Here is an 11706-nt window from a genome sequence, read left to right as displayed (position 1 = left end):
GAGGGGGCAAAAAGGCTCAGAGTAGGGGAAGTTTCTTTCCCTCCCTCCTTTCCTTTCCTTTCTATTTTTTCGAGCCCAGGCTGGAGTGAAGTGGCACAATCTTGGTTCACTGCAACTTCAGCCTCCCTGGCTGAAGTGATTCTCATGCCTCAGCCTCCCGAGTAGCTGGGATTGCAGGTGCGTGCCACCACGCCCAGCTAATTTTTCTATTTTTAGTAGAGACAGGTTTCACCATGTTGGCCAGGCTGGTCTCAAACTCCTGACCTCAAATGATTCGCCTACCTCGGCCTCCTAAAGTGCTGAGATTACAGGTGTGAGTCACCGCTCCTGGCCATTTCTTGCATTCTTGACAATGGAAAGGAAAGGGGCAGGAACAAGGACATCAGACTCTGGAGGAGCTGCCGCATGTAGTATTCATGTAGGAAGAGGGTGCAGGAAGGAGAGGGACTATTGGCCTTAAGCCTCTTTTACATAACTTGGCATCCTGGAAATCTGACTAGCTTGTTCAACGGAAGCTGTTTCTAGGGTGGGCAGACCACAATTTAAGTCAAAGGGTGTGTATGTTTTCCTCTTCCTTCTACCCCAGCAAACAGACTTGAAAAACTGCAGGAATAACTGCTTGTTTCTCTGTGGACAACAAAATAGGAGAAAGCGGCTAAATATCAAAATGGATTTGAAATACATTGAAAAGTGAGGCATTTATCTGGATTAGCAATGAGACAAAAAGATACAGTGAACTGCTAAGGCACATAATGTGCTCTGCTAGGTCATTTTAATCCAACATCACAACCTTCCCATAGTGGAGACAAGAAGGGAACAATTTCTTACTTTGCAGAAGTAAATATGGAGGCAGCTCTTGACCTTAGCCTGGGTTATGCAACAAGTCAGGAAAAGCCAGCATCACCAGCACTATATGGGATCTCTGAGAACGAAGGGATATCTCAAGAGTCTGTGATGCTATTTGAGTGCTGCATGAACGAGATCAGCAGTCTTGTTTTCTCTCCAAGAACCCTATGACTCTCAAAATCAGCACTTCCTTCCATTTGACCATGCATCTTTTTTTTTTTTTTTTTTTTTTCCTGAGATGGAGTCTGGCTCTGTTGCCCAAGCTGGAGTGCAGTGGTGCAATCTCAGCTCACTGCAACCTCTACCTCCTGGGCTCAAATTATTCTCCTGCCTCAGCCTCCCAAGTAGCTGAGATTACAGGTGTGCACCACCATGCCCAGATAATTTTTGTGTCTTTAGTAGAAATGGGCTTTTCCCATGCTGGCCAGCTGGGCTGGTCTCGAACGCCTGACCTCAGATGATCCACCCACTTTGGCCTCCCAAAGTGTTGGGATTATAGGCATGAGCTACTGTGCCTGGCCTGACCATGTATCATTTTTCATACTGCAAAAATGATTAGGCAAAGAGCTATAAAATCATGGGGAACAACATGCAATTAACTGTGATTTCTTATGTCCCTTCCCCAGGGATCATGAAACTGATAGGGCTTTTCCATTCTTTTTGTTTCAAGACAGTGTCTCAGTCTGTCCTTCAGGCTGAAGTGCAAGTAGCATAATCACGGCCACAGTTCACTGCAGCCTCAACCTCCTGGGCTCAAGTTATCTTCCCATCTCAGCCTCCTGAGTAGCTGGGACTACAGGCACATGCCATCATGCCCAGCTAATTTTTAAATTTTGCACAGAGATGAAGTCTCACTATGTTGCCCAGGCTGGTCTCTAACTTCTGAGCTCAAGCGATCCTCCTGTCTCCTTCTTCCAAGATGCTGGGATTATAGGCATGAGCCACTGCCCCTGGTGCCCTCTCCATTTCTAGTAACCCATGTGTTTAACTTTGTGTCAGTCTTCTAGACATAAAGCTTCAAGAAACAGAATTACTTAGGTAGAGTTTATAAAGAATGCCAATGAGATACACCAAAAGAAATAACTGATTCTTTGGGATAAAAATCCCCCTTCCGGCCGGGCGCGGTGGCTCACGCCTGTAATCCTAGCACTTTGGGAGGCCGAGACGGGCGGATCACGAGGTCAGGAGATCGAGACCATCTTGGCTAACACGGTGAAACCCCGTTTCTACTAAAAATACAAAAAATTAGCCGGGCGTGTTGGCGTGCGCCTGTAGTCCCAGCTACTTGGGAGGCTGAGGCAGGAGAATGGCGTGAACTCAGGAGGCGGAGCTTGCAGTGAGCCGAGATCGCGCCACTGCACTCCAACCTGGGAGACACAGCGAGACTCCGTCTCAAAAAAAAAAAAAAATCCCCCTTCCTTCCTCTCTTAATCACCCTTGGAATGTAGCAAAAATCTTAACTGCTTATTAAAAGTACACGATGGACATAAAGCAACCATATGCAAAACAACTGAATGCATGGTTAGGAATATTGGAAGCTCGAGTCTGTTTGTCCCCCATTCCTCTTGGCCTAAGACGCTGATTTTATCAGGACTGAGATATTAAAAACACTGTGTGTAAAACAAGCCATAAAGCCTACTCCTGCTCTCCGTGCAATGCTGGCAAGTCTCAAAGTCGCCACAGGTGCAGGTTGGGATGGGAGGCACCAAGGAAACATGCCCCTGATTCAGTGCCTCCGCTTAGCTGTAACATGTTAATCAGAACTGCCTGGCATCTTCCTGAACAAGACTTTCAATAGGGGCCAGTATGCTTCGCTTCATCCAGAAGTTTTCTCAAGCATCTTCAAAGATGCTGAAGTACTCTTTCCCAGTGGGACTAAGAACCAGCAGAACAGATATACTTTCTCTCAAGATGTCTCTCCAGAACTTTTCCCCATTTCCAAGGCCTTGGCTTTCCTCATCATTTCCAGTGCATATGAGCAAGACACAGTGCTATCATACATCCCCCTGCAGCTTTGAAAAGAAGCAGAAGCAAGCACTTCCAGCCAGGCCACCAAGCACCATCACTTACCTAACTGACAGCCCAAAGCCAGCATTATATGTAACTCTGGCAGGACTAATCCCCTTCGTTGCTCCACCACTGGTCATGCTGATGACAAAAACTTATATTCCCATATTAGCTTTTACTCAGATGGCTTATGGAGCCAGTTTCCATCTTTCTTGGGTGGGATCAGATGGGGTTTTGCTCTACCAGAAGGTAGTCCAGCCAAACCAGACTACCTTAATTTAGCTAGCAGTACAGCTCCTCTTTTCTTTTCATGGTTTGCCTTCTTATTTCTGAAAGACTTAGTGAAGCCATAGTCACGGTAATAATGGGTATGCGGGTAGCATTACACCTTCAACTTTTTCTCTTACCACATTATCCCAACTGGTTTAAAGCCCTGAAGATAGTAGTCACTTTACTGGCCACTTTTTCATTTATAATCACTTTAGTAGTTAAAAATAGTTTTCCAGAAAAAGGACATAAGAGACCTGGTCAAGTATAAAAAATCTAAAAATACACTGTAGATAACATTTGTATGCCGGCTACACCTTTTTCTACTTCTGTTTGGCTTTTTTCCCCCACACCAATGGTAATTTATTCTCCACAGACTGTTCTTCATTTCTAGAAATTGTTATTTCATAGTAATTACTTGAGCAAAAGCTTGAAAATCCCTGACAAGTACTTTTCATCTCATAGTGTATTAGTTTTCACTCAGTCATTTTATGAATAATATAGTTATCCACTTAAACATTTCAATATTTTAACCGTCTTGAAAATTAAAACATTAAAAAATCCCCCCCCACCCGACTCCTCCCCCCCCCAAAAAAAAGCCTACTCCTTAGGCTGAACTGGGTGCATCTGCCTGGCCATATGTGGAGGGAAAGGTCCTCAGACACAGTCAGCACAAAGTCACAAGGTCATCTTGGATGTGGGCAAACCTCATTTTAATCGCAAACGACTTAATTTACAGCACATTCAATAATGAACCAACAGGAGAGTTGCTGACTTTGTAACATATGAATATATAAAAATCCCTTGCAATTCAGGTAGTCAAGGTAAAAAGCGCATACAAGGAAGGCAATCCTCATTTTTCTGAAAATGTTTACATTTTAAAAGGTGACTAGACATACTTGGAAGTTCAAAGCAGTAGGATGTAGCTTGCAGGGAAAGGAAAACCCTTTTCCATGTTGTTAGGCAAAAGTATATCAAATATATCCCAACTCCACTTGATAAAGTCAGTTGGATGACCTCCTTGAACCAATCTAGGGCAGAACACTTAGTAAAAGCGGGCCCTGGGTGGGGATGTGAATCCAGGAGAAGAGGGGCACCAGATCCCATGCAGCGCCGAACACATCCGTTCCACCCTCTAACACATACGAGGCACGTCACCCCATGTCCCTGGACACAAGATCCACAAGAACAGTCAGCAGATGGTCACTGCTCCCACGGCCTGGTGCTTTCTAATGGTCTTAATTCAGGCCATGGAGAAAATCCTTTACCACCAAACACAAACTGTCATTGAACTTCAGTCATAAAGGATGTTGTGGGGGAAATTCTTGTAACACATATATAAGGACTTCTATTTACCTAATTAGAACAATGATTACACAATTGACATTCCTTTTCCATAAGGTTTTGTTCTCTATGCTGGAATGGCTGAAGAAAAAGTTGTCTATTTTTCGTTTTATTTTACATTTTCAAAAGAGAGGGAACAGAGAGAAAAATGCCCAACTTTGGGGCCCAGCAGGTACAAAAGCAGACTTCTAGGTCCATCAGATTTGGGGGAAGTTTCAATGCCTAGGGAAGGTTAGTGAAGCCCATTATATCCCCAATCGTACAGGAAGAATTCTACAGTTAATCTATCACAGTGTTCTAGCAAAGCATATGTTGAAAACTACAGTTTTCAATCTAACATCTAAATTTTAAAAAGTAGCATTTCAGCAACAAACAAGCTCAGAGAGGCTCATGGCAAAAGTGAAATAACAGAACTATTGCTCAGATGTCTGCAAAGTCAAGCTGCTGCCCTCAGCTCCGCCCACTTGAAGGCTTAGGCAGACACGTAAGGTGGCGGTGGCTCCTTGGCAGCACCATTCACAGTGGCATCATCATACGGGGGTAGCAGCACCTGAGAAGAAAGAGGGACGGCAAGAGTTAATGTTTGAAGAGCACATATGTTCCCCGAGGTTTAGCTTTTACTGAACTTTTATGCAACTAAACATGTTCCACAACTTGTACCAAGTTCAATTTTCTAGCAAGTGGATACACTTCATTAAAAGACTTTTTGAATCCTTAAAGGAGCAAATGGAGAGCAACTCTCAAGCCCTGAGTTTTTCTAACCCTGTCCTTGTGTAGCTGGATGGCCAGAGGTCGGTGACTCTAGAAGAAATGGTGATGGCTCTGAAGAGGAAAAAAGACCCCTAGGTGAGTGTGTCCATGTGCACACACAAATAGGGCAGGCACTTGATTGACTACAGTAACCACTCATGGTGAGAACTGCAAAGTGCAGTGAAAACGCCAAGCTTTTGGTATCAGCCTGGATTCAAAGCCTGGGTCAGTCACATTTTATCAGCGCAGCCTTGGGTAAGTTACTTAACATCAGTTTCCATGTCTATGAAATAAGGATACCTCAGAGTTGGCGGTCTATACACTGGCTGATTTCGGCTTTCTTGGAGTAGAAAATGGAATACAGAATAGTTATATCACCCTTCATTCAGTAAACTAACATTTATTATGCATCTAGTATGTAACAGTCATTGTGAGTATAAGATAATTGAGACAAAAGACAGTCCCTGTCCTTTAGGAGTTCAGAGATGAGAAGACAAAATAAAACCTCACCCACCTCAAGTGATTTGTGGAAAGGGAAAGACTATTCACAAACAAAACCACAATTGGTTAGATTTTCTATCAGGGATATCACTTATGCTTAAAGTGGTATTCATCAATTTTGTTAATTTTCATTTATCTGTCCCTTTAGCTCCTACTAGAACCACACTAAAATTTTGTTAAGTTTTTGTCACATTGCACTCTCCCAAACACACACACACACACACACACACACACCCCTCCTCTCCAGCTCTACACACTTCATTACTTCTCTCCTCCCAGTCTTGGAGCTCCTGTGGGGCTGAAGCCAGGTCTCACTTCCTCGAGGGTGGGCCAGTGCCTATCCGACAGCAGGAACTCAGATGTTTGAGGAGTGACGGAGGTGCCATTTAGGCCGGCCCCCGAAAAGCCTGTATGGTTCCTTCAGCCACCTAGGCAGAAGGCACCTGTACTGGCTAGGGTCCAATCAGAACACAGAAGCCACACAGTGATGTGAATACAGTTTCATGAACAATTATTAACAGGAGACTGAGGAACCGGGAACTGACTAATGGGGGGGAAAGAGCACTAATGGATAAGAAGATTGAAGTACGGCACTCAGGGACGGAACAAGCTAGAACAGAGGTCTCCAAGGCTGGGCTGAGACACGGCTAGGGAGGGTGTGGCTGAAGCCCATTGGACAGTGGAGAAGCTTCCGGCTGAACCAGGTAGAGGCCAGTGTGCACAGAATCACCTGCGGGAAGCCGTTCCTGGGAGCCACGGCCCGCTCTGGAAACCGCCTGAGAAGCGCTGCCACCGCTGTCTCCGCTCGCACTGGGCCCTGGGGAGCACTGCCAGCAAGATCTGAACACTGCAGAAACACACAGGAACCGGGGGCGGGCAGGCGGGCAGGGGGGTGGAGGAGACGGGGGTGGCGGCTTTCCTCCTCCAGTGCGCCCTACTGGCCTGGCTGAACAGGGTCAGGAGGTGAAGGAGGAGTATCTGCAAGGCCCAGCCCATGTCAAGCTAAATGGGACTCTGGAGCTGTGATGCAAGAAGCTGATAACTGGCCAGCAACACACAGGCAAAGGCAATGCGCCAGAGTCGCGCCCGCCAGCTCCCCGGCCTTTGTTCCTGAAAGAGGTAGTGATCTTTGCCTATGTGCTAAATACTTTATATGTCAGGTATTAACCAAGATACAGAGTCTGGGGCAAATGTTCAGCGTTGCCCACGTGGAAAAGGAATGGAGTAGGCAAGATACACTCAGTACAGAACACATGCCTGAGGCAAGGAAGCACAGCAGGAAACTAAGTCCAACAAACCAGCACCCACTGAGCACCTAGGTGTCCAGGGAACTCAGTCACAGCGACTTGAACCTGAAAACATGTCACTGTCTGTTCAGGGGCCTGCAATCTAGCAGAAGGCAGACACAGGTGAAACTCAACATGAGCAATGTGTGGTTGCAGACAAGTTAGGAAAGAACAGACAAGGACAACCAATTTATTCTGGGGAGTCAAGGAAGGCCTCTCAGTAGGATGACCAGGTGTGCAGTAAAGAGGATGACATTCCAGTAGGGAGTTAAGAGGGAAGCAGGCCACAGGGCACTTTCTGGGAACTGCAAGGTGTTTGCTACAGTGAACACTGAAGGGAGAATGTTGCAGAGATGAAGTTGGAAAGATAGGCACAGGTCAGCACATGAAGAGAGCCTCATGGTCGACCTTGACAAGTTCTAGCCAGTATCTAACAACAGCATCTCCACTAGCAATTCCAAAAGTGTCAGCTTGAGCTGCGGGAAGAAAAAAGTATTCTCTAAAACAAAGCAACAGCTGTCTTCTCTGCGTGTGCATATTTGACTTTAGGACTGAGCCCCCAGCGCACATACGTGTGTGTGCATTAGATACAGCAACTTATAACAAGTGGAAACAGCTGTGACCAGCACCAGACATATTAATTTTAGCAAGACTGAGCTTCAACACAATGCCCCACCACTGCATTAAACAATTAACTGATTCATATACTTATCTTTAGATAAATTATCCTAAAACACAGTAGAGTTACTTAAATGTTTAAAACATAGAGATGGGGTCTTGCCACGTTGCCCAGGCTGGTGTAGAACTCTTGGCCTCAAGTGATCCTCCCACTTCAGCCTCCCAAAGTGTTGGGATTACAGGCATGAGCCACTGTGCCCGACCTGTAGAGCTACTTAAAAGGTAAAAATCAGCTATCACACCCACCATTTTTTTTCTGAGCAAAACACAATATTCAAATCAAAATCTCCAAAATGTTCACAGAAGATTAACATAAGATATTCTTGGAAAAAAAAATGGTGCTGCAAATCTGCCTTTTGTCAAAATAAAACTTTCACATTACATTTGGCGGTCTGTCACTATTTCTTGTTATTCATCTTCAAACTCGTTTTAAAGTTTCATTTTAAATCAACATTTTAAATCTTTGGTTTTGTTTTGTTTTGAGAGAGTCTTGCTCTGTCACCCAGGCTGGAGTGCAGTGGCGCGATCTCGGCTGAGTGCAACCTCCACCTCCTGGGTTCAAGCGATTCTCCTGCCTCAGCCTCCCAAGTAGCTGGGATTACAGACATGCACCACTACACCCGGCTAATTTTTAGTTTTAGTAGTGATGGGGTTTTGCCACGTTGGCCAGGCTGGTCCAGAACTTCTGCCCTCAGGTGATCCGACTGCCTCAGCCTCCCAAAGTACAGGGATTATAGGCGTGAGCCACCATGCCCAGCCAGTACTTTAATATCTTGATAGTCTTTTCTTTCAAATATTCTATTGCCTTGGACCCTTAATCCAAAGCTTAAGATGCCTGGAGAAGAATTTCTCCTTTCATTAAAGTTTCTGACACCCTCCCTTGTTTTCACTTTTCCTTCAACACATACTAAATACTGATTGCAAAATATTCTCCAGATGACGCCTTTGGACTACTTTCAAAGGTTCTCCACATGGGACTAGTTTTAAATCCTTGTAGGGGCAGCATCATCTTTGTATCTAAGTGATGCTGATATTATTGGAAGGGTTGGTGAAGGAAGCATTGCCACAGTTTCTACTGCAGTATATTCACTACAAACACTTGCTATTTTTGGTGAAGGAAGCATTGCCACAGTTTCTACTGCAGTATATTCACTACAAACACTTGCTATTTTTCTTTTCTACAAAGATCAGTCAAGTATACTAAAATCTGAGAAAATAACTATAGGAGATCAATGAACATGGGATGTGCCCATTAAGATGCCATAGAACAAAACTGGTGACAACTCTATTATTTTGACATTTGTGGAAGCTGGTGTTAGTTAAAACCACTCTTTTTGTTTTAAAAACGTAACCATTCACAATGAATGACCAAAAATAATCTCTGAGAACTAAGAATATAGGTCATGTCCTATTTCTGAAGTCACTTCCTGACAAGCAGCAGCTACTCAAGGAGCACCTAGATAAACATACTCAAGAGTTTAAAACCGCAACCACAGACTGCTTTAGGTCAAGCAATGCTTAATACAACCAAATTCTAATCTAAGTTTCTTGCAGTTGGTTTTAACATGACTTCAGCTACGGAATGGCTGGATGACAGTGGAACTCTCTTCCACACAAAAGGAAAAATCCCTCTTGCTAATGACCTCAGAAGTTCATTAGGAAGACTGCTCTCTATCTATATATAATGTCTCTTCTATTGAAGTTGTCATGCTAGGTGACAGCCTACATAACATGTGGGAAAGAAACTCATCATTCATTTCAATTCAACTTAACAAAGATTCAGAGTGTTACCAGAGGTAACTTCATTCTTCTCAGCTACATCAACATATAGAACAGTTGGGGGGAGAAATAAATCAAAGGTTGCAAAATCTGACATCCTAGAATAAAAGTGATTCCAACTAGGCAAAAATCCACAAGACATTAATAATTTGGGGAAACTGGCTGGGTACAGTAGCTCATGCCTATAATCCCAACAGTCTGGGAAGTTGAGTGAGGTGGGTCTATGTTTGAACCCATGAGTTCCAGACTACCCTGGGCAAAATAGCAAGACTCCATCTCTATTTAAATTTTAAAATATTTTTGGGAAAAACGAATGCACTCCATCAAATAATAATAAATAACAAAATGCTCAGGAGGGAAGAACTATTTATTGGTAAAAATAGAAAATATTTAGGCCTGACACGGTGGCTCACGCCTGTAATTCCAGTACTCTGGGAGACTGAGGTGGGTGGATCACCTGAGGTCGAGAGTTCAAGACCAGCCTGACTAACATGGAGAAACCCCGTTTCTACTAAAAATACAAAGTTAGCTGGGCGTGGTGGCGCATGCCTGTAATCCCAGCTACTCGGGAGGCTGACGCAGTAGGATTGCTTGAACCCGGGAGGCGGTGGCTGTGGTGAGCTGAGATCGCGCCATTGCACTCCAGCCTGGGCAACAAGAGCGAAACTCCGTCTCAAAAAGAAAAGAAAAAAAAAAATGGGATACTCTGGTTAGAACTGAACTTTTACTGTAATATTAGTTAAGTCACTATAGGCTTATTTAGAATTCTACTGTTGCTAGCATTACATTTCCCAAAATATGAAGTATAAATTACACAAGGGTCTTCAGACATTCATAAAAATACATCACAAAACGTTAAAAGATATGATTGTGTTGGTGCGGTGGCTCACACCTATAACTCCAACACTTTTGGAAGCCAAAGCAGGAGGATTGCTTGACCTCAGGAGTTCCAGAACAGTGTGGACAACATAGCAAGACCCTGTCTCTACAAAAAATACAAAAATTAGCCTTAGGAGGCTAAGGTGGGAAGACTGAGCCCAAGGAGTTGAGGCTGCAGTGAAACACGATCGTACCACTGCACTCCAACCTGGGTGACAGAGCAAGACCCTGTCGAAGGGAAGGGGAGGGGAGGGGAGGGGAGGGGAGGGGAGGGGAGGGGAGGGGAGTGGAGGGGAGGGGAGTGGAGGGGAGGGGAGGGGAGTGGAAGGGAGGGGGAAAAGGAAAAGGAAGGAAAAGAGAAAAGAAAGAAAAAAAAAGATATGCTGATTGTGATCATGGGTTCTTGGGGATCCACAAATGGACTGCAAGGATCTACCAGTCCCCTGAAATTGCAGGCCAAATTTTCCATCTATGTGTTTATTTTCCTGGGGAGGGTGTCTAGAGCTTCCATGAGACCCTCAAAGAACCATCCTTGGAGATTTTGAGGTCTAACACTGGGTGTGGGGGCAGTATAAAGCACAAGGTAATTGCACCATAAGTCTGTTCATGGTCCTAAGAAGGGTGAGGTAAAGCTAAGGAAATCAATGCCCAGATGACAACTGTGTGGCCCCTTGTCTGGCCTGGAACGGGGTGAGGAGAAGTCTCAGGAAAGAGAACTGACGAAGTGTCTTATAGAATCAAACCTTTGGAAAATAGCATTATTAATAGTTAATATTAATAAACTGACAGGTTTGATAGCCACTTAGAAAAGCCTGGGACTAGGTAAAAGGTAAAAAAAAAAAAAAAAAAAAAAATCTTAGGATCAAAAAAAACAAAGCAAGTGTTAGTTTGGGAAAATCAAGAGTTGTATGAGAAAGGGAATGTACACTACAGAACTCTGCACTGAACAATATCATATATTCGCAAAGGCAAAGTAAACACTAGCTGATGATGCAGGCAAAACGTGATGAAACTACACGAGGAGGATAAAGCAGCGGAGAAAATGGGAGAGTGAGAGTTACATCCTATTCAAAAGGCATCTCACATTGATCATCAGCAACTAGCAAAGCAGACTATCACTTTTAAATATGAAGGTAAGTACAGAAGAAATGAGTGAAAGAGTTGAGGGTGCTTTCTGCTGGGGTGAAAAAGTGGAGGATGGGGGAGGGAGTGACGGGACGATGAAAAAACCTTTGATTCTATGATTTTTAGGGATGTGTGTGCAATATGGTGTTAAAAGCGACATTTTAAAAATAAAAAGATAATCATGGCAGTCAAAATGGAAAGAGGAAGTCAGTCATCATGGGGAAGCTTTCAGCCTGAGGATGTG

General features: G+C 44.1%; 1 protein-coding gene and 1 pseudogene across 1 annotated transcript in view; one reads left to right on the top strand and one right to left on the bottom strand.

Annotated features, from left to right (window-relative positions):
• Window positions 1-10: 10 nt before the first annotated feature.
• Window positions 11-3658, top strand: LOC129398525 (transmembrane protein 69-like; annotated as a pseudogene).
• A 153-nt stretch (window positions 3659-3811) lies between these two features.
• The window catches only part of LAPTM4B (lysosomal protein transmembrane 4 beta), a 77282-nt gene continuing 69387 nt past the window's right edge, over window positions 3812-11706 (bottom strand). The window contains exon 7 of the mRNA XM_003821686.5: window positions 3812-5014. Coding sequence (XP_003821734.3) covers window positions 4937-5014 — 78 coding nt within the window. The 3' untranslated portion in view covers window positions 3812-4936. The remainder of the gene's footprint in view (window positions 5015-11706) is intronic.

This window comes from Pan paniscus, chromosome 7 (genome assembly GCF_029289425.2).
Source record: "Pan paniscus chromosome 7, NHGRI_mPanPan1-v2.0_pri, whole genome shotgun sequence".
NCBI lineage: Eukaryota > Metazoa > Chordata > Mammalia > Primates > Hominidae > Pan > Pan paniscus.
This window is presented reverse-complemented; position numbering and strand designations above follow the sequence as displayed.